This window comes from Mytilus galloprovincialis, chromosome 10 (genome assembly GCF_965363235.1).
Source record: "Mytilus galloprovincialis chromosome 10, xbMytGall1.hap1.1, whole genome shotgun sequence".
Taxonomy (NCBI): domain Eukaryota; kingdom Metazoa; phylum Mollusca; class Bivalvia; order Mytilida; family Mytilidae; genus Mytilus; species Mytilus galloprovincialis.
Window position 1 is genome coordinate 78,387,990 of NC_134847.1, and position 24,642 is coordinate 78,412,631.

The 24,642-nt window shown below is 30.7% G+C and overlaps 1 protein-coding gene across 1 annotated transcript in view; it reads right to left on the reverse strand.

Moving 5' to 3' along the window:
* Window positions 1-497: 497 nt before the first annotated feature.
* Window positions 498-24,642, reverse strand: part of LOC143048464 (protein mono-ADP-ribosyltransferase PARP14-like) — a 51,759-nt gene continuing 27,614 nt past the window's right edge. Inside the window, exons 7-22 of the mRNA XM_076222151.1 lie at window positions 22,134-22,370; window positions 18,838-20,568; window positions 17,707-18,168; window positions 16,454-16,536; window positions 14,567-14,797; window positions 13,977-14,198; window positions 12,224-12,314; window positions 11,439-11,627; window positions 10,293-10,358; window positions 9,522-9,722; window positions 7,984-8,220; window positions 6,693-6,937; window positions 4,582-4,996; window positions 3,820-3,971; window positions 3,159-3,336; window positions 498-2,665 (exon numbers count right to left, since the gene is read on the reverse strand). Of these exons, the coding sequence (XP_076078266.1) occupies window positions 2,376-2,665; window positions 3,159-3,336; window positions 3,820-3,971; window positions 4,582-4,996; window positions 6,693-6,937; window positions 7,984-8,220; window positions 9,522-9,722; window positions 10,293-10,358; window positions 11,439-11,627; window positions 12,224-12,314; window positions 13,977-14,198; window positions 14,567-14,797; window positions 16,454-16,536; window positions 17,707-18,168; window positions 18,838-20,568; window positions 22,134-22,370 (5,030 nt within the window). The 3' untranslated portion in view covers window positions 498-2,375. The remainder of the gene's footprint in view (window positions 2,666-3,158; window positions 3,337-3,819; window positions 3,972-4,581; window positions 4,997-6,692; window positions 6,938-7,983; window positions 8,221-9,521; window positions 9,723-10,292; window positions 10,359-11,438; window positions 11,628-12,223; window positions 12,315-13,976; window positions 14,199-14,566; window positions 14,798-16,453; window positions 16,537-17,706; window positions 18,169-18,837; window positions 20,569-22,133; window positions 22,371-24,642) is intronic.

Consider the following 24,642-nt stretch of genomic DNA (forward strand, 5'->3'; position numbering starts at 1 on the left):
TGTATGTTTATATATATATATATAAATGCACCTCATCTTTGATGTATAACATCTTTGCTGCAAGTTTATTGTTTTCTGTTTAGTATAAAATTCATATTAAAATCCATTTTGTTACATCTTGTGATCAATTTATTTGGCAATCGCCAATGGCAGTCAGCAGTGTTTAAGAACATCAGTTGTTCGACCTGTTAGTCAAATGCTTTTTGTCAAAATATACTTTTTCACTTTTTAGGTCTTTTTGAAAATGTTGTGTGTGCTGTATTTAGACCCTTCTACAACGAAATTTGTTTTACATGCACGTATAAAAATTGCGGTTTTTATCCAACGCAATCATGGGTTTGAACGTAGTTTTCAATTTAGACTAGTTTATATATATAAAAGATATATTAATCAGTCAAGACAATAACTATGGCGATTCTTTCTTTTCAAATGATTATGTTTTTGCTTACAACTGAAATTAAGTAACTATTTGATTACCCTGTTATTATAAGCACACATGTAAGCTGTACTCAACATTTAAAAAAAAAGATAATTATCTATCTTATTATTCAAAGTAAACATTTCCTTCAGAGTGCTGTGTATTTCAACATTCCACCAAGTAATTTAAACATTGTGTATAATTTTGAGAATTAAAAACTGAAATATTGTAGGAACCAATATAAATTTATACATTTGTTATTGGAGTTGCAACCTTACCTATAATACATCTGTTAGTGAACATTCATAAACGGAAGAATTACAACCGATGGATAATTGCTGATAAGAGAGCTATTCACTTAAAAAAAATAATTTACCAATCTACATTTATATCTGTATGGCATCCATACATGTCTTTTTCAATTTTCAAAATCAATTTTAATCCATACAAAGCCTAATCATTTTACAACTATTCTATAATGCATAATCGCCAAAGAGACTGCTTAATTCACCAACAACCAGTACAAATGACGTTCCCAACATAAATAAGAAGATATCTACAAATTCTCACGACTTTAAAAACACCAACATCACACAAAGACATAGTTGTTAAGAACAAGAAAACAAAAGACAAAGACCAAATCATTTACAAAAGATAAGGACAAGAAGATTCCAAATGGACACACAAATCTATAATCTGAATATATAAAATATGATTTTATGATTTTATATATGATAACTTTTGTGCGGTTTAAATCGTTTTGTTAAAACTGCTTACAAATACAATCATAATATTTCTGATATATTATTGAGTTGGACTTCTGTGTAAACTTTGAACTCTCTTTCATCACTTATCAGTCTAGAATATAATGCAATGATTTGGAGCATAATTATGGTCTTAGTATAATTCACTGATTCTAAACAAACATACATGTATTTTTGTTTGTCATGCTGAATAGTAGATGGTGCCCTTGTCTTAAGTAAACATTAAGTCTATCTACACAAAAAAATACAAGGGGTTAATTCTTGCTGAAATGTAAATTTCTAGTTCTAGGTAAAAAGATTACCAAGATCTATTTTACAGTAAATCTATACAATAAATGTAAACTAGATTCTTTAGGACATGTACTATTGTAGATGGTTTTTTTTCATACTTATAAATTATTGTTCAACATTTTTCAAGAAATGATAATATACCATTGTGTTTATCTTTACTCTGTGCATTGTTTACATTTATATTAATATTAATTATAACATTTTCAGGTCAAAAATTGGCATACAAGACCAACATGCTGATGAACTCTGCTTCATAATGACCCAATCCAATTCTAGATTAATGAAGTAAATCCCCTTTAAATTCCTTAATTCATTAGTGTAGTCGCAAAATGAAATTCAGTTGAAATTAATATCTGTAAATCAATAAACATCTGGTGAAATATAATAAATTAGTAAATTCAAATGCTACCTATCATTTTAACTTGAATAAAATATTAAGATACAATGTTTTTTACTAAATATCCAGTTATTAAAAACCATCACATATTGCTGACAAAAGATTTTTAACATTTTCTTTACTGAAAACCAGAATTCAAATTAATATAATAGTCAAAACACACAAACTGCTACCTCTGCTAAACTTTGAAAGAATTAAATTTTAAAGCCTTCTTTTTGTTATTTCATAAATAACAGATTCGCTTTTGGTCAAATACCTGTTAGAACTGTATAAGTCAAAAGTAAGGGTCCAGTTAAAGAATGGGAAGGAAAATAGATGAGGGATTTCATATGTATTATCATAATTTATCACAATTGGAATTCATAAAAACACCATCATTTGTTACAACAAATATATATAGTATCTTAAACACAACCATTAAAATACAGTCAATGCTTTAAGCAGATTACAAATAGTGAAATAAAATATTCTACTGGAATACATTCTTTCTTTATGAGATAGAAAGCTAAATTTTCTTGAAGGTAACAAGATACTCGGGAAATGCCTGTGAATCATGGAATATAATAAACATTGCAGGAGTTGCCATATTATCAGTGACAGTATCATACAGGATATGACTTCCTGCAGCCTTTGGAGGAGGAACTTTCACATTTTGATTTCCCTGTGCATACTCTCCTACTAAAACTCGACACAAATACATTCTTTTGTGTTTGTTTTCATCTGGTACAGAGTAGGTGTCACGAATGGAGTAAGCTACTTCCACAGCAAAGTATACTCCAAGTCCATATGCTGTTACTGTAGATAAAAAGGAAAACAGATCATAAATCTATGATTAAATAAAGCTTACATTTTAATGACACTTCAACATACTACATGTCATATGTTGCAGTGTCAAGATCATTCTCAATCTTTAAAGTAACAAAATGTCAAACAAGAGCTATACAAAACATATAGCTTATAACTCTGCTACATCTATCTCATAGTAATTATACTGTGATAAGTCACTGGTATATAAAGACTAGGGGGTATGGACAATATCAAATAAATCATTACACCATTATACTTTTGAAGGATGCCACCTATTTATCTCAGATCTCTGCATTGTTTTTGTCAATAAATGAATGAATGAGAAAACAGATTCCAATTTGGTAAGATTCAAATGATTTTAGTAAAAAAATTTGTGATAAAGACTTCATTGTGAAACAATAATTCAATTCAACTCTAAATACAATTCAAAGTGAACGTCTATCAAATGCTAGAAAATTAACTTTTTACTTGTTTTACTTACAATTTTTACCACAGTAACTCCTGTTGAATCCATATCGATTTATGCTATCCATGGCATCCTTAGCAAACCCATGCCATAATAATCTTTCATTCTGATGCCCTGGTTTATTTGTAGCATCAACAGATTTCTTCTTAGCTATATATTGTTGGTACAGGGTTTTATTTTGCACTCTTTCAATCTCAAAGACAAAATGTGCAATTACATAAAGTAAAATGCATAAAATGTAAAATCTATTTATGATAGAAGTTAACAGATTAAAGTAAGACCTTCTTAATCAGTGACATATATTAAGGTAAGTCATTATTTTGTTTGAAATTAATGAAAAAGACATCAACTATCTGTAGCTGTATGGTATTAAAGTATTATTTTTTATTTCACAGCACTCGCTTCATAATAACAATCTTTCACTTTAGTAATTTGTAAAAATATTTTACCAGTTGACCAGTTTGCGGGAGAAGAATTCAAACTGCAATTTGGTAAACTGTTATATCTATTGCTATTGTGATACCCCTAAGCCCACTGAATAAGCACAGTAAATTGTTTTACAGAATTGTCAAGCTTAAAATAACAGTCGACAAAGAGTGTATGTGAATAGTCAGAATCCCCACAACACAATAAAAGCAAAGACAATATAAATATGTCAAAATTCATATTAGAATACCTTCACAAACTCTAATTTTTGTCCACGTGCAGTGTCTGTAAATTTCTTAACAACATCTTTGTATTCTTGATCTGTAGATACCAGTGGTACAACTTTTAAGTTTTCTTTCTCGTCCATATGTGTCCATGTTGCTGGTGGCTCAAATGTTTTATCTGACATAAAATTTCAAAAGTATCTCTTATGATTACTAATAATGATGAAATTAATTATTAATAATCAAAAGAATGTGTATACAAATAATTAATAGTATTTTATGTTTCGATCAATTTCAATACATACTGGGTTTTTTTTTTTAAATCTATAACTTTTTATCTATTCTTTTATCATTAGCAGAGTTATAGAGCAATTTTTTTCCAGACTTACTTTGTTGTTAATGTCTGTGTCATTTTGGTCTTTTGTGGATAGTTGTCTCATTGGCAATCATACCACATCTTCTTTTTTATATTTGTACCTCATTTTAGATATTTTTTGATTGACAGATAGATATTGACTGAAATGTACCATGCTGACTATTTCATATAATAAAACAATTGTTTTTCCCGCACAAAAAGTCTTAACTAAAAAACCCATACCCTATAGCGATTAAATCCTTGAATGCTAACAAATTTTAGGTAATTTTTATGAAAATACTTTAAAACAGCAGATTTGATGACAGACTTGTATAAGGACTTGTTTTTACATCTAAATAATGTCATATATAAGAACATGTATTTAGAAATTATGAACCTTCAGAACTCCAAATAATAGAATCATAATTCTCACCAACAAGTTTTGATTTCCTCAGAACCTTAACTCTATCAGTTGGATCAGCAGCAGGATATTCTTCGTAAGAATCAAAGTCAACAATGTATTTGTTTCCATCACTGTCAAAGAAGATAGCTTGTGGCTCTTGTTTCATCAATGCTGTTTCCAGTATTACAATAACGTCATCAGGATACTCCTTCAATTCCGTCTTTCCATTATTGTCATCCATAAAGTACCACTGTGCAATATCCTTAACCAGGGTAGCTTTCTGAATGTTCTGTTTGCCTTGTTCTGCTTTCCTAACAATATCATTAACCTTATCCATTGCTATAGCTACAAACTTGGTCATTCCTTTTATTGTTATTTTTTCCTTAGTTTTGTCAACAGTAACTGCTACTTTGTCTGTTTGTTCTAGCTTCTTCACTTCTGCAATCTGAAATTAATCAATGATTACTAACTTTAAAAATACAAGGTTATCAAATTTTGGTTTCTATTAATAATTGAATGCTTCTTATAATTCTATTGGGGTGTGAGAAAAGTTGACTGAAGCAAATTTTGTATGAAAGAACAAAAGCAGGACATATTAAAAGTGTGTGCATGATCAATGCTTTTAACAACACAATAAAGATATAAAATTTGTAAGGGTTCCGCGGAACCCAGTGTCTCGCCTATTTTTGCTGTAAATCACAGGCTCAACAACAATGAGGAAAAAAATCAATAAAAATATTCCTCTTGTTACTATTTTATGATTGTAAGAAAATCCAAGTCCATTTGAAAGTAAATTACAGAAAAAAACAGAGTAATCTTTTTACAAACTTTACTTCTGGATACAATCTTATGATCATAAATAAGGTTATTTCCAAGTTTGGTACAAACCCAGGATAGTTTAAGAAAGTTATTTAAATTTTAAAAACTTTAACCACAGAGTGAATGTAATGGTTCCCTGCAGAAAAAACTAAGTCCATTTATAAGTAAAATACGGAAAAAATTGAATTTTATTTTTACAAAATTTTCTTCTGGATACTATCTTATGATCATAAACAAGCTTCTGTCCAAGTTTGGTACAAACCCAGGATAGTTAAAGAAAGTTATTAAAATTCTAAAAACTTTAACCACAGAGTGAATGTAATGTTTCCCCGCAAAAAAAACTAAGTCCATTTATAAGTAAAATACGGAAAAAATGGAATTTTATTTTTACAAAATTTACTTCTGGATATTATCTTATGATCATAAACAAGCTTCTGTCCAAGTTTGGTACAAACCCAGGATAGTTTGAGAAAGTTATTAAAATTCTAAAAACTTTAACCACAGAGTGAATGTTTTGTTTCCCCGCAGAAAAAACTAAGTCCATTTATAGTAAAATACGGAAAAAATGGAATTTTATTTTTACAAAATTTACTTCTGGATACTATCTTATGATCATAAACAAGCTTCTGTCAAAGTTTGGTAGAAATCCAGTATAGTTTAAGAAAGTTATTAAAATTTCAAAAACTTTAACCACAGAGTGAATGTTTTGTTTCCCCGCAGAAAAAACTAAGTCCATTTATAGTAAAATACGGAAAAAATGGAATTTTATTTTTACAAAATTTACTTCTGGATACTATCTTATGATCATAAACAAGCTTCTGTCAAAGTTTGGTAGAAATCCAGTATAGTTTAAGAAAGTTATTAAAATTTCAAAAACTTTAACCACAGAGTGAATATTTGTTGACGCCGCCGACGACGCCGACGACGACGGAATGTAGGATCGCTTAGTCTCGCTTTTTCGACTAAAGTCGAAGGCTCGACAAAAATGAACCATTGTTTTTCCTTACATTATTTTACCATTGTCAAAGAAAATAATATCAAAGTGCCTTGCTGTTGTTGTCAGCCAATCAAAATTATGGATTCTAATGAAACAAACATGCAATGTAATCTTTTAAAAGTTTTGAATAAACAGGTTTTGAATGACATAATTTGACTTGAGTTATTTCCCTTGGATGCAAATTTGAAGGAATAAAAACAGTTGATTCTAATTTCACTTAACCACACTAAAACATGGAATACACAGAATTCTGTTTGATTATCTTAAAAAAAAAAATTTGTGTAGTTAAAATTCAATCTACAGGATAAATGTTTGAAAGCTTTACCTGATCATTAGTGAAATCTTTAATGATTTTGGCAGAAATTGATTTTTCAATATGATCCTCTACTATTGCTGTTTCTAACAATTTAATGGCACCATCAGCAGCCCTCTGATCTTTAGAGTAGATTACAAAGGTCACCTTGTCATCAATCTTTCTATCTACTAATGCCTGAGCAGCAGAATGTCTTTGACCCAATGCCTGAGCACTGGAACGTCTTTCTTCTGTAGAAACTTTTATCTCTTTTTCGCCTGTTCAAAATTCAAAGATTTGTTAGGGACAAGATGTTATATACTTTAAAAAAAACTAAAGTACCAGATGAATAAAAAGACAAATGAATCTAAAGCACATCTTTAATTCTGCAAAATTATCCAACAACTTGTTCTGTTTGCTTATATTTATTTCATCAGCTAGTTGCCGACTTTATCTATTTTTTATTATGCAGAAAAAATGAGGAAGATCAATTACAAAAGACTTTACTAATAAAATTCTTTCGAAAGACATTATCTGAAAAACCACACCACACAAAAGTTTCTAGAATAAACACATATCTTAACAAGGTAGGGAACAATACTTAATAATAAAACACTTGCAATACATGTCCTATGTACAAATGTTTAAAGTTTGTACAATTAACTGTTGTTAGTCTACCAAAAAAAAAGGATGACAGAAAATAATCATAGTATTTGTGGGCTAAGAGTAAACATTGCTTTCATTTTGCAATAATAGCACAATTTCATAGGCAATATTCATAAATTGTGTTATATCATTGAACAGTATAAGTATCATATACTATAATCAAAATTCAACAGCCTGGTCAAATCTTCATATGGCTAGGAGCAAAACCGTATATACAGGATAAAAAGTAAACAAGTTCCAATGTCTACACAGATACCTGAATATGCACAGAATGAAGAAATGATATTCAAATACTATCAAGTTTTCTAAATTTTTATTTTTGTAGTTGACAAAAGATTTGATCTGCTGTTTGGTGTTTTAACACCACTTTTAAGCACCACTTTCGGGCTATATGGTGGTCAGTTTTTATTGGTGGAGGAAGAAAGAGTACCAGGATAAAACCACTAACCCTCAATAGGAAAACTGACAATCCTAGTCAATTAAGATTGGAGTCAAGTGCACCCACTCCAATGGGTTTCGAACTCACAACTTCAGTGTTGACTGGCTAGAGATTACAGTAGTAATTACTTAGACCACTCAGCCACCAAGGCCCCCAATTGATAAAACAGTGGCTGTGTGAAATTGATATGACTTTATAACATGGTAGTATGTAAAGTACCTGCAATGTATCCTCCAGAAACCCAGTTGAGAAACCTTCCAACATAACCTTTATTGTTACTAGTACTGTTGTCAACACACTCTTTAATGGCTGCCATGAAATCTGTCATCATCTGCTGTTGGAATATAACCACATGAACTTCTTTGACATGGTGGATTTGTTTACTATTGAATTTTTCCACTGCTTTAAACATCTGTTCTGCTGCTTCTTTAACAGTTATATGACTGTTCGATGTACCTGGGTATGTTATATAATGGTTAAAAAAAAATCATTACACATATTACTGAGTTAACATTGTGATTTTTAGACTTATCAAAATACTTGTATCAAAATACTTGTAAAATCTTCAAATTCTAAATTTTAACAAGTGTTTTAAGGAGGCTCGCGGGTATGACTCAATTTTTTTTTAACATAGGATTTCACTATATTTTTCTATGAATGAACTTTATCATATACCTGATAGAAAAATGAAATTAAAAAAATGGGGTCACCATTCATTTAAGCTCACAATCAGCCTTCAAAAAAAGCATACATATTTGTAAAGATACTTATTTTCTGTTGAACTAATAGGAGAAATAGGGGTAATATCAAATAAAAAAGAACTAAATTACAGAAATCACTTAAATTTTACAACAGTTTAGTTTATTAAGTACAGCTTATTTTAAAAAATTAATGAAAAAAATATAGGTCACCAATGAGAAAAGAAGATGTTTCAATTTTAATGCCAAACAAGAATGTGTCCCCAGTACACGAATGCCCCACTCGCACTATCATTTTCTATGTTCAGTGGACCGTGAAATTGGGGTAAACCCTCTAATTTGGCATTAAAATTAAAAAGATCATATCATAGGGAACATGTATACAAAGTTTGAAGTCGATTGGACTTCAACTTCATCAAAAACTACCTTGACCAAAAACTTTAACCTGAAGCGGGACAGACGGACGAACAAACAGACGAACGGACGGACGGACGCACAGACCAGAAAACATAATGCCCCTCTACTATTGTAGGTGGGGCATAAAAATGGCATTTTTGCATCAAAGAAGATAATTTGGAGCTTTTTCAATGATATAAACATTTTAAAAGTCATCTGGGGCCAAAAAGAATTGATGTTTTTGGTTGATTTTTGTATCATTTCATAAAGTAACAACTAATAGTGTAGTAAATAAAATTTGTAATGAAAAAAAATAATGTCTAAATTTTTGCTGAAATTTTTGTACCCGCCTGCCTCCTTAATATTGTATTCCAATATTGAGTCTAATATAATATCCACTTTTGTAATTGATTTCTTGTATTACATTTCAATGCCAAACTTTGTCTTTTTAATGAAGATTTGACAGCCTAGTTGAAATTTCAGAATTTAATTATCTCCCCTTTACCAGAAGAAATACAATTATGTTTTTTTCAGCACAACCTCATGTCCTGTTCTACAGATTTAAAAGAATATATCCCATCCCTCAAAATCTGTTCACCAGTTTGTGAGAAATTGCTGTAACAAGGACCACTAAATAAACTGACATTAATATATCTTGTTTACCTAAAGCTGGAAATGCTACGATTGCTTTCTTTAACTCATCTGTTTTTTTCAGTGCTTTTTTAACCTTATCTTTCAAGGTGACTGGATTTAGAGCACTTGGATTAAGATCAGTCATATCTATATGTATCACAGCATCACATGGCAGAGATTTTGATGATGTGTTTGTTGTTACTGCTATACCATCTTTTCCCATGACTTTTCCTGATAATAAAAATTAGAATTATATCATTAGTAGCGTAATCAAATTCCCAACTGTCAGTGAATGTCTACAAGTATATTCAAAAACCCCAGTGAATGCAATTACTTTATTTTGCATTTTAAAATTAAAAGAAGACTCTATAGCTTTCAGCATCAGAAACAAAAAACATGTTTCTTTTACTACAAATGAACATAGATCTTAGTTTGAATGATGCATCATTTTTACTTCTGTAATATTATATAAGTAATAGAGTTTGGAGTATTGAAACTAAATACCCTTAATGTTTTGTATACTGTGAAAGTACTATTATCTATGGGTTCCAGTGTTCATGGTTTGAGCAAAAGTTTTATTTTGTGGGTTCTTAAATAAGTGGGTTTTAGTTTTCTGAAAAAGCTTTTATTTATCTTTGAGCAAATTAATTTGTAGATAAAGCCATCAACAAAAAACATGTAAATTTGACCCCCCTCTCCCCATGAATAAAAGCACTTTCACAGTATTTGTATCTTATTATCTTTCTGCTCATCGATAAGTGCAATAAATTGAAAATAACATTACTTTAACCATGAACTTACTCTGACTTTTTAGCTGGCCTTCTAGTTCTTTTCCCCCTTTGGTTCTGATTGCATTAGCCACTGCACCTATAAAAACAATTATAACTTGCAATAAATTCTAGTTATATAAACTATTGGAAAGGAAAACAATGAGCATCTTGACCTGGCTCTTAATAATTAGGTATAATTTCCCAAAATATGAAGTACATGTAGAAATTTTGGTGTTCATGCAGATTCTGTCAGATATTTCATAAAAAGGTAATTTTATTTTTTAAATCCTGATTTAGAATCAGTCAGTTGAAGACACATTGCAAAAAAGAAAGCTCTACAGAGCTTATGTTTGTATTTAATGTAACCCGACTTGAAATAAAATTTCTTATTCTTATTCTTATTCTTATTAAAGCTATCTTTACCCTTCATACTTGGGGGCACATTGATTGTGTCAATTATTTAACTTTTAATAATAATAAAAATAGATGTAAACAATATTTCTATAACATTTAGATATTTTACAAATTGTATTGTTGATAGTGCTATTACTATATTCTAATTTGAACAGTTTGTATTTGGATATATACTGTTGAAGTACTCTTAGATCAGTACTTTGTTTTAATAATCTACTTTCTTATTTTTCTGAGGAGTCAGCCCCTCCAACCCATTTCTACAGTCTGTTTTTATCTTGCAGTTACACCTCTGTACTAGGTCAAGAGAAGGGATAGGCACTCAAAACCATTTTTAACTCTGACAAATTCTGTATGTGCCTGTCCCAAGTCATGAGCATTTTTCTTGCTGGCTGTCTAGACCTGTAGTAATTGTTTCTAATTTACTATTTTGTTCTAGATTTTCTGGTATGAATTAGTGAATAGTTAAAACTGCTGATAAAATTTGGTCTCCGAAAAATAGTTGTGCATGTAACATTGGCAATCATATCACTCTTTTTCTTATTTCGATATCAAAATTGAACATGACAATGCATCAAGCAATGGTACAAATTTGATAGGAAATATTTTGATTTGGAGTTATCTCCCATTATCAATAATAGAGAACATAAACTTCCTTCCTTCTCTTAATTTTTACCAAAATTTGATATAAATTATTTACTACTCATATTTAGTAACTAAACAATACAATGTTGAACATTATTACAGTACATCATACTCTACCTACCCTTAGTCAAATCTAAATCAGTATTAGTTCCATTAACTATAACATCCACTTTGACAGCAGTTATGTCCCCTTGGTAGACTTTTAATACCAGATTGCCTATGTCAACACTATACATTGTGTTGGAATCTACAGCATGTGTTTGTGATGGCTGTTTTGGTTCATCTTTTGTTTTTTGATTTCCAGCTTTATCTGCCAAATATAAATTCACAAAATCATAAAAAGTGACTACTGTATTTCACATTATGAAAATCAAAAACGGCCTTTCAATTAACCTAATTAAAACCAATAATAACCTACATCTTAGTTAAGGTTGTGATTAAAACATGTCCAGTTATCTATTTTGTGTTTTGTGTACTATACTATGTCTATTGGTCTTTTTCTTTTTTGCCATGATGTTGTTTGTTAGTTTTAGACATATGAGTTTGAATGTCTCTCTGGTATCTTTTGCACCTCTTTCCAAAAGGTGGTGGTATAACTAGGGAGCACTACTAATTGTTTGAGTGTTTCAGAAAAGGCAAGGTTTTGTTTAAATATATAGGTGTCAGACTTAGTACAGTAGTTTTATATGAAAGTCTGCATGGGGTTTACAGAATAGACAATAATGGCCAAATTGTTCAGAACAGAGGCCAAACAAAATAAATTGTGAAAAAAGGCAAAAAATAAAGATAAGAGAATAATGTGGTGCAAAATAAATAAAAAATAAAAACAATATAAAAAAAATGAAGGATCCCAATTCAGACCTTTTCATGCAAGGATTACCCCTAAAGTAAACAATAAACCCATACTTCTGTGGTGAAATCCTGCTGACTGTTGATGTCTTGAATCCTGATTTTGTCTGTCTAATCCTTGTCTTCTTCTTTCCTCATCTTCAAATGCCTACAAAATCAAATATTCTTTTAGTTTAATAACTATTAAATAAGTTTTTTTATGATACTTTTTTCATATTGACAACTGTTGAAGTGACTTTGCAAAGATTCAACTTTCGATATTTTTCTAAATAAACAAATATGTATTTCATTTGATAGTAAAAAGCAAATTTTAATGTGTTTACAACAATTATATTCTCCCTATTTTTTTCTTCTAATGAATGTCTTTAAATAGTGGCATGCACCAATAAGTTGGTTTACAATATAATATTTGAATTCCATTATAACTACCATCTTTTCTACAGGGTCAAAACTTCAGCTTAGGCCTGGATTCTAAAGAACTGTCCCAGAAGTGTATATTTTAATTATTTACAACTTATTCAAGTATTTCTTATAAATATCATTTATTTTAAAGTTCCAACCTCTGTGCTGTGTAGACTAAACTGTGAAATAAATAATTGATTAAAACGGATGTTGGCCAGATACCATAACATTACAGCTTCATAAAGTAAAAGTTTACATATATAACAAAAACATTGTATTAGGAGCAGGAACTCAAGATGTGGTTCTTCCAAAATTAATCTAAGCTTTTTCTAAATTTTGGGAATATGTAAACAGAGTTATATTCATTTTGTCCAGGTTTGTATATGTTCCTGACCATATGAGTATTTGGACCATACCCATATGGTTCGACCGTACACGTATGGTTGGGGTAATTAATATTCTGTTACAGCTTACTTTTAATTTCTTCTAAACTCTTCATATGGTATGACTGTTCATTAAAAAGACGCTATCATATAGGTAATTTTATTATTATATTATGATAAAAAGATTTGGTAAATAAAAATTAGAAGTTTCACAAAGTTTATTTTACTTTTATGTCAAACCTATAATAAACACATTTTAAACCGATGCTTATTACTGATGACCATTGCCAATTTGTTATTACGAGTGAATGGCAATATGTCGACTTAAATATTTAAATTTCAAAAATTTCTTAATGAACTGTTACACAAGAATTTACTGGAAAGTAACATAGTTTATTTTAAATGTCTTGTGAATATGGTGTATTGCAGTCATTTTGCGATATTTGAGATCTAGTAGGAGCTTCTTAAAAACACCATATAGATCAGAATGGCCAAAGACCTTGGTATCACTGTACGCAGCTGCAAAAAGGCTAGCTTTTCATTCGCAAACAAAAGGTGTAACTGAAAAGGATCGTGCACTACCAAGACTCGTAAATGCAAAAAAAATGCATGATACGGTGTGGTAGTAAATGTCACCCCAAGCCTGCATGCAAGAATGTAACTATCGATGAAAACTAACTATGGCAACAATATTTAATTTTTACGTAATTTTTGAATTATAAACTTAACAAACTTTCATGTAACCATCATTGTTTGTTTAGATAAAGTTATTGTGTTATTGAAACGTTTATAATGTAATTTGAAAAAAATACCTAAATGGTTTAAATACTCATATGGTCCAGCCCGTTAATAACCAAACGAGTATCATACTCATATGGTCCGACCGTACACGTAAAATTAAATACTCATATGGTCCGGAACATATATAATAGAACATACTTCTAATTCTGTTCATATACATTGCCATATAAAAGAATTATAACATCCTATTTTATAATCTCTATGCATAACTAAATAAACTTTACCTTTACTACTTGATCATCTTTATAGTACAGCACAAACTTAACCTCCTTAATACTGGACTTTGGGGTCCGCCCGGAGAAATTCTCTACACAGCTAAACATATGCTTGGCAACTAGATCTTTTGGGTACCCTAAGTTGCCAGTCCCCAAAGCTGGAATTGCTACAGAGCTGCAATTTTTACTATCAGCTGTGGTTAGACAACCTTTTACAAATGTCTCAAGAACCTGAAAATTGATTCATATATGGTACTGAAAGACAACTTCTATAAATTCAATGTTATTGTGAGGTTTTTATCAATGTGTAAAATAAAATGCAATGGCCAATGTACTGGGTGAGTATTGCAATAAAAGGAATTTTAACTCCCATTCTGATATCTGATACCTTATTTGTATGAAGCTTTTCTTGAACCAATTAATCTCACATTTTTGTTCAGTCTTTAATATGTATATGGTAATAAAATAAGAAAACATTATAGCACTTATTTCTATTATCAAATACATTTCCCTTTCTATCAGATTACTTAAAACACACTAACAGGCATCCTGATTTATTTTATACAGCATAAGTCCTATTCTAAATACTTATAATATACCTTAATGGTTGATCCATCTGAATGCCATGGTTCTAAACAGCCATGAAGAACAATTTTGCATTTTAAATTACCACCTTTTGTAACGGCAACTTCCCCAGAGTTAATTCCCCTTGGATATTTATGATTACATTCATCCTGAAGACCAGAGCCTCCAGCTCTCAATAAAGACTGTGATACAAGTCCTGCAGAGAGGTTTAAGTCTCGGGATGTTGTGTTGACAATTGCATCAATCTGTAATATCAATATGAGTAAAGATTCACTACATGTATTAATAATTCTTGACAAACTTTTGCAATGCATAGTTTGTATATTGTAAATTTCGAAATTATTGCATGCATTTATTAATGCGATTTTGTCAGTTTAGACTAAAATGCGAATTTAATTTTTGCAATATTGAGAAAAATCCTGTTCATTTCATATACAAAATTTCAAAATGCATGTTTAAATTATTGTGATTACAACCCTGTTGCATTTAATGCAATAATAAAATACATCGCAATAATTTCAGAATTTAACAGTAATTGAAAGTAAGCACTGATTTGATATTTCACATGGGTTTAACAGTGAAAACTTGCACAATTATATTTCATGGAGCTTGTTTAGAGTACTTTAGAAGATACTGATGTTTGAGATCACTATTTATCATTTAGTGGGGGAAAATCTGCCACAAGATGTTTTGTAAACAACATATTAATTAAACATTTACTGGGGTACAGAAATATATAAAATGTGAAAATATTAAACTTCAAAATCTGAAAAAAAATACTAATTAACCCTTTCAACGCTACACAAAAAAATAGAAAAATGGCTGCTGCTGCTGCATTTTTTTTGTGTTCATTCATTAGAACAGTATATTCTTTTTCAGACTTGCTATATCTTTTTTATTATATGAGATACAGAGAAAGTTATTGCATGAAAAATGCTCAGGAGAGCATGAACTGTAATGTTAGGAAATTATATTAATGAAATTTTTATCAGGTTACCTGCATTTTCAGGTAATTAACAGGTAAAAGGTGTAATTTATTACATTTGTATTGAATTTTGAATAAAAACTACTTTTAGTCTTCATTTATTTTGTCGTTTTATCTGCCATATAATAAAGAAGACACCAGTTGCTCGATTCCGTAGCGTATTGCACCATACACAATGTTTTATGTAATTGTGGCACAAATAAATGCCTCCGTCCTAAAAAATTTCAGTCAACCTCCGTTTTTCCCCTTTTTCTACGTCTCGTAATGATCGATCAAATCATATTTCCCACACGAATTAAATGTAATAAACACATTGAGATAACAAGAAACCTTTTAACTAATCCTCGTTATTAGTTTCGCCATAAAAATGCTGAAATATTTCCATATTACAGCTTCGTTTCCGATTTCCGCCATTTGCATTTGTCAAAATATTTGTTTTTATTTTCCTTCTATTTTCCTCCTACTGCATGATTTTACAATAAAAATTGCCGGGATTTCAAGCGCAAATGAGACCTTGTATATCCTCGATTCAAACGAGGAAAAATTAGAGAGAACCCAAATGAAAACCGAATGGTTAAGAGTCCTTATGAAAAATCCTTTGTCATTGCGGCATATGCCGAGAATAGCAGTGGGGAACGGCGTACGTCATCGCGGCATATGCCGTGTATAGCGTTGCAAGGATTCAGAAAAATCATGAATTTCTTTTCCATGTTTTTTTTTTTTTCTTTCCCAGTTTACATACTCTTGACACTCATTTTCATGCTGTTTTACATGTCTAGTGTTGTCCTTTATAGAATAGTTGCTTTTTAGAATTATTAGAAACTTATATTATAAGTGGCTTCTCACAACACTGTTTTTTAGTGATAATATTAGGTTCAATGCAAAATAAATTTTAAACTTATAAAATCAGGCTTACGTCCATCTTTGCTAATTCTCCCTTTTCAATTCTAATTTTTATATTTCCTTTGGGAATACCTCCAGAGGGATTTGACCATCCACCTGAAAAAGTAGGTATAGATGTATGTATATACAGGTAACTAGTGGTACAGGAGTTCTCTTTAAAATTATCATATTGCAATTTTTTAGTGATAACTACATTAAGTGCATGTTTCTAAAATAAATATCTTATGACAAAAATTCATAATACTAGTACTAGTGTATTTTTACTGAAGTGTTCATGACTTAATAAAAGTATTTTACTCTCTGACGTTTTTTTGTGAAATTCATTTCATGTGACTGATTAACTGTAAATTCAAATATTTTTCTCTGTATTTAGTTAACTTTGAGCACTCTTGCTTTACCACCATAAAATAGCATAATAGTTCTGAAAGTGTCTTTAAGGGCATACGATACAGTTACAGGGGAGGTAATGACGTTGCTAACGTAAAATGTTATTTTCGCGACGTCAAACTATGACATATCGGGAAAAGATGCATTTTCGACTATTTTTTATCATTCAAACTGATTTAATTTGAAAACGAGTGCATGGACCCCTATTTTTTAAAACGACATTTTGTTTCATTTTGCAGGGAGATTATGCGGACCAAATTTTATAAAACTGTAAATAGAGGATTTTTTTTAATTTTGATAAATATACAGCAAAAAAATACGATTTTTTTTCTTAATTCATGACCATTTGATAAATATGAATTATTTCTGAATAAAAAATGCATATTTTTTTAGGATACTTATAAAATACAAAAATTACAAATTATCAAACAAAAAACAATTTGTGTTTATCTTTTAAAACAAAAAAGTTATGGCTTTCTTTTGAAAGGGAAAATACGGCCACAAATCCGAATTTTGAGCAAATATACAAAATTTCGACCTCATTTAACTCAAAAAGTAGCACATGAAGGTATATTTTTTATTACATATTTGATTTAAGCAGGCAAAAACTAGCCTATATGGAAATTTTCATCAAACTGTAAATACAGGTTCAAAACTGTATTGTATGCCCTTAAACACCAATCAATCAATCAATCAATATCTGCTTATTATTATCTAATTGCATATGCATGACCATTCAAATTGATATGTTAGGCCAGAAAATTGTAGCTAACAAAAACCAGTACAGATGATATTATTTTCTCATAGATTTATAACCAACATAAAATTGTATATTTTTCCAATTTATGAAAAATTTTCAAACAGCTATTAGTTATAAACCTGAATGCCTGTTTCCACCACCAGATGGTCTTCCCCCTCCATCTACTCCCTGACCAAACATCTTGTCCCCTGCCTTCACAAACAGATCTACAGAATTCTCATTGACATCACATAGATAAACAGTCTCAACTAGGCTTGTCTTGTTCCTCTTGAAATAGTCCCTAACTGCCTGGGCAATAGCTCTAGTTGCCTGGTGGGCCGGGTAACCAAAAATCCCTGTACACAGAGCTGGGATTGCGATGGTAGTATATTTATTCTTTTCTGTTTCAACTATTGCTCTTTCCACACACTTCTGAAGTAGGTCTTCTTCTCTATTAGATCCTCCCTGCCATGACGGACCAACAGCATGGACGATCATATGACATTTTAATGTTCCTGGTTTAGAACTGAAACATTCCCCCTCAGATAACTGCTTACAGTAACTTATATACTGGTCACATTCATCTTGTATGCTTTTTCCACCTATACAATCATAAAATTATAAATCAATCATATTAAAACAGTAATTAGGATCAATTAGGTGTGCAGCAAAATGGTAACCAAAATTCAAATTGAATATTAAAATACATATATATTTTAAGTTTCATAACATTCACAGTGTTCAAATCTAAAAGGTTTGTCAAACAAAACTTTTATGTGTAAGATTGCCTGGAGTCCATGATAAAACCAAATTTTCAGATAACTATGAGGCATTATACCTTTGAACTGTAAATGACAAAACCATTAATATCAAAGTTAACCTGTATTTCATGTAATAATTGATAATACCTCTTGAAGAGCATTGATAAGAGTACAAAATTACTGATAACTTTTAACCTGTTAAATAAAATATCTAAGTTTAAAAAATCTGAAAAAGAAAGATTTTCTTACCACATTTGGGTAAAATAAGACTATTTTTCTGAACATGTACATGATGTATTAACATTTTAGTAATTGAGAATGATGTCTACTTGAAACATATATAACAGATTTGTTCCTATGTTACAATATAGTAATATTACTATACTGTCATGACTGTCTGAAGAGCCAATGTAACAACTGCTGAAAACACTAACAGTTTGAAACATTGTAATTCTTAGTGGGTTTTTTTACCCCTTTTTTTTATTCTTCAAATATTTATGTAAAACTTACCCTTAAGTATCAAAACCTTTGCCAGACCACCACTATGGTTCAAATCTTTATTGGCTCCATTGACAATAACATCCACATCCAGCCCTGTAATGTCACCCTTGACAATAATGACATCTTGACCACCAGCCGCTGTATACACTGCTTTTTCATCTAAACCTGTTGATTTTGACCGAATATGTTTACTGTAGGACTTCTCATCTTCATTACTACTGATGACAACACTACCCCGTATACAGACTTGCTTTAACTTTGACTTTCCGTGGGCACTATTAACTAGGTCTTGTAATCCTGGTTGGTCGATGGAGTGTTTGGTTCTGAGTATTTTATTTACTAAGGCCTTCACTTGGTCTTTAGCCTCTTGTATACCCTGTGCATTACCTTTGATCAATACATCATCACTCTTAACAGTAACAATGACATGTTTACGTCTGAGGTCACTCTCAAGTCTTGATACGTCACTCGACATATGTTCAAGTAGAAATTTTAATTGAGCAGGTGGAAAGTCGATCCTGATCTGTGTTTCAGTATTGTGATAAAAGAAGTCTTGAATCTTCTCTCTCAATAGTCCTGCTTCTCCTCTAGATGTACAATACACAATTATCTCCCCTTGATTACAATCTGTCACAATCTCTATTATGACACGTTTGTCCTGGTATTCCTCATTAATTGCTTGGACATGTTGGCTCCATTTATGATTTCGCAGTAGAGGTTTCTGTGGAGTTTCCAAAGGTATTTCTGTTTCTATTACACAGTCTTTCAGTACAAGATTGGCAGCAACAGCTTCCTCATCAGACACAGCATACATTGTGATGGTGTTCTTCTGAATATCCCATACAGCAATGAAACCCTGTTTTTTTATTTCCTCTCCAACTAATGTCTTCACATCCTTTCTATTCAGAAACTTGATATATCCCGGTGACTTCTTACCCACATCTACTGACACTAAGTTCTGTACTTGTTCAAACATGTTTATCTTTGCATAGTTAACATTTCCTGACAATCCATGAAATATTATAACACCCTCTCTGGTATTTATAGATATTTCCATTTTATTGAAATTCTGTCTGATTTTGTCTATAAAGTCTGAAAAATCAAGATATAACAATTGATGATGCTTCAACGAGACTTTTTCTGTAACCAATTTCTTCTCTCTATCAAGATCTTCAGAAACTTCATTAATGAATTGCTTTATATTATCTGAAACTTCTTTTACTGCTTTTTTATGACCAACTACGATAATTTCACAAGCAGGTGGTTTCTCCACACTGACGCTAACATCTTCAGGATCTGAAATATTAATTTCCCGTAGTTTTTGCATGACACCACTCCAAGCTTCCTGTAATGTAGTATGTTTCTCTGTTATCATGGCATCAACATGGGTACTAAGCTGCCTTTTGATATCATCTTCCCAGGACTTGGCAAGTTTTCTACAGTCTTCTGTTTCTTTGGTTAATGTGCACTCTATAATAATCTTAGAATCACTCATGGATGATGGCCAAGTTATTTTAGCATGAGTTAGCTCAAGCTGCTGTTCTAGTGCTTCCTTATGTTGGGCAGAACTCTTCAAGAAGTTAATCTTATATCTGTCAAGGTCAGTAATAACTAAAGGTGGCAATGGTTTGAACTTTGGTTCTTCATTATCAGCTGGGACACCCAGACAATCATAGAAGACCTTCACATTCAGTGTACAGTTGTCAATGGTATGGGATCGTTTACAGGCCAATAAAGCATCTACAATACGATAATGGTTTCTTATTATGGTCATTTGTAACTTGAGGAATGATACACATTACATAATCATATTAAATCAAAAGTCTATTCAGAGTACACATTTCCATAAAGTCTTTCCCTTTTACATTCTTATTCAAAAGTGTGAATTAACAACCATGACAGATTCTTTTGATTACTATGTAAAAAATAAGTGTACTGGAGACTAGACAAAAAACTTATACTTTTTCTTGTAACCAACAAACATTTACATTTTAAACTGAAAATATATCACATATAAGCAACCCTAGAGTTAAAGAATGCAGAAAATCAAATATGCAAACAGAAATTAAAAATACAGTTTCTATCAAATTCTGTATTATATAAAACATAAAGACTCAATACTTTATATTTAAGAAATAATTCATGGCAGCTATAGATTTGTTTTCATTTAACCATGGGTTGGGCATTTATATTAATTTTCATTATTTTACCCTGAGTGTTATCGAGGGATAAAATACAAATATAAATGCACAACCCATGGTCAAATAAAAACAAATCTACGGCTGCCATGAATTATTTTGATTCTAATTGGAAAAATTTCGATAACTTTGTTAACCATGAAAGCCCTCTATATATATATATATATATATACATACAATACTGTTTTGGTTGTTCCGTTTTACCCAATTTTGATAATATTAGTAATATTATATAATTCAATGATTATTCTTTTTTAATCACATTTTCACTTATATATTTTCTTCCAATGTAATTTTATTCGTTTTGAGACGAACGAGAATCTTTAAAACACCCGGTATTTACATTTGAATTTTTTTTTACAGAAACATATTTGTGACGTCACTTTGTTTCGTTGCCATGTCAAGAAAATAACATCATTTCGCGGAATTTTCGTTTTATGAATTTTTCCATGATAAATAAATTGAAATTGACTGATTTGTTTATTTTGCTGTAGAATAGAGATAAATATATTGTATTGTATTGTATCTGGATCTTGGCCTTCTTAAGGATGTCTGCTGCTCTAATTTAAAATAACAAGGATTTCATGTGGTTGCTTAAAATGAAAACAACTTTGATATTTAAACAAAATAAAGTAATAAAATCATTAGTCTCGTGTGTAGTTTTCAAAATACGAGACATTTAGAAAATGGCGGGAAAAGGGTTTTCTTCAGACTTTACTATTTGTTAACATTGGAATTGTTTTTTACCCTTTAAACCAAGAAAAAATAACAAGGATTTCATGCCGCCTGATCACTAAATCTGAATTGATCTATTGAACAGATTTATGAAGACAAAAGTGGGGTGTCGTGTAAAAAAAAATTTAATACATTTGGATGGATAAAACCTGAGAAAATCGAAAATATGACAAGAATTCAAAAACATGACCAGCAGACATCCTTAAACTGGGGATTTTGATGTCGTAAATTAAGAATATCTAGCAGTATAAATAAGTTGGTCGTAATGCGTAAAACTGTTTTTGTGTGTTACTGCGTTTATGCTAAATGTAAATATATTGCGATTATACTGGTTGACGATAATAGGTCTTCAAATTAGAATCATCATTATACCTTCTGCATTTTCAAAGTATATAACACAGTAATCCTCATCTTTATTCATTGTAACTTCAGTGACGCCCTCTACACCAGATTTCCTTTTATTATCAAAGTAATATTCCAGTCCACTTTCTGTTGTTTTCTCGTTGAATCCTCGGACTACAATACAGTTTGTTACAACCACAGGGTGAACTGTTAGGTAGCTGCCATCTAATGCTTTCTTCTTACAGGCTGTCTGGATATCTCCAATGTCTGGTGAAATATTTAAAAAATATATTGAAATTTAAACAATTCATATCAATAAACAGATGATCTAGTATCTTTGAAAAATCACATGAAATTCTAAGATAAATCCATTGATTAGGTATATAAATATCATGACTTCTAGACAATTCTATAGATATTTCTACTAAATTTGATATAAAAGGTAGACATGAGATTATCTTCAAATCATCCATTCTTTTTTAAATTTTGCCAAGTTATAGGAAATTCAGTCTTGCAGGGTAGTCTCAGAGACATGAAAAAGAAAGTGAATGTTATGTGTTATGGAATCTTATGTCACTCGAAAACAATTTTCAAATCAGAGACCTCAAACTTTTTAAAATGTTTACATATATATACAGGTTTTACCTTGAAAATGTATATCTGACTTTTTGACTGTTCTTGATGAAAAAATACCACAAAACGTTGAAACAAACCTTTCATTGCCTTGTAAAACAATAGCTTAGCTCTTCATTTTTCAGCATTTTTCATTATCAACAATAAGTAACAGATTGGTTGATACATTTGTACATTAAAAACAAAAATGTGACCCTTATAATGGTCATTTTCAATCATTACTATGGAATTTTTCATGGCAACAACATCAATTTTAAAGGTGAAAAAATGTTCCATACCCTTAGCCAGGGGGTTTTCGGGTGGTTGAAAACAAATAAGCACTGTTAAAGTCAAAGTTCTGTTCGAATTGTGACTGTTAAAGTTGAGTTCGAGAGTCCAAATAACCCCCCTTTGGAAATTCCTGGCTACGGGCCTGAAATCTATGTAATGATTTTGCATATCTGCTGATTTCAAGACAAATTTTAAAATGTTTTTTTCCCCCACTTAACTTGATGTTTATACAAATAACCTCTTTCCAAAGAAAATTCATGCAAAAGTATTTTGGAAAATTAAAACGATAAATGCATATTTTTCTTCAATTTTAAGTTCAGGTTAAACATCGTGAACATAATGTGGTTGCATGCATAATCATACACAAAGGAGTATGTTCGATAAGGTCCTAAAATGGCCCACTTTTTTAGCGTAAATTTCAAATCGGATTTATTGACCAATATCACGATAAATTATAGCTAATACATTGACTAGATAGGATATAAGCCATTTTGTTTAAAATTTTACGTTTCTGCGTTTCATTATGACGTCACAAGTTGTACTCATATTGATTTTTCACGAAAAAATCAATGAAAATGGGTAAATTTCCAAAGATTATTTGACAGGAAACATAGAGCGCATACGTCGACAACAAAGATCTTTTAAAATAATGTTTGTGAAGACATTTAATATGTCTTATTTGAATTTTAAGCTTGTCGACGCCTGCGCTCTATGTTTCCTGGTCCTTTATTTGGTTGAAATCCCGCTGATTTGTCAAATTTCACCAAAATCCCCTAACTTGACCGTTTTTGAATGTAAAAATCGTTGTGTTAGAATTAAACTTTGACAAAAACAGCTCTGTTTAACTTTTTCACATGTCTTTAAGGCAACTTAAAACAATTATTGTCTTGTAACCATGAACTTTATAATTGGGGCCAAATATGGCACTTACCGAACTTACTCCTTTATAACATAATATATTAAGTATAATTTAACCTAAAAGTGTTATAAACTACCAAATAAGGCCTAAATTAAAATATTGTTTGTTTGCCCTTTTCCGACCCTATGTTTTGAAACAGGGTAGGTAGGTAGGTAAAATATTTTATTTTTTTCCCCAAAAAAATAACTTGGCTCGGTATATTATTTGTCATGGGTAGGCAGGTAGGTAAAATATTTTATTTTATAGATACAAAATCTGCATAATGTCATTTTTTTGTCCGTTTGTTTTTGCAAATAAGTTTTCCGCTGGGACTATTAGTTTTGAAAAAAAAAATATATAAGAGATAACTTTGTACTGGTAAGATAATGTCCGGGCAGACATAAATTACTAGTAAAAAAAGTCCCTAGAGTGTTACAAATTTCGTGTGTGCCTTTTTTTCCAATAAAAATGCTATAAGACATAAAACTCAATTGTCACGTATTTTGCATCACATTTATAAATGATCTGTATGGAAAACTTGGCGATTTTACTGCCAGATATTCTCCACTTTACAGGGTTTTGTCACTTTTGGTTCATGTCAGATATAAATAATTTAGCGGCATCGTTAACATAATCATTCTGATATGCGGATCACAAAAGGCCATCCCTACATAGAATACAACGTCCGTTTACAAATTAGTTTGTACAAACGTAAATACTTTTGTATCAAACGAACTT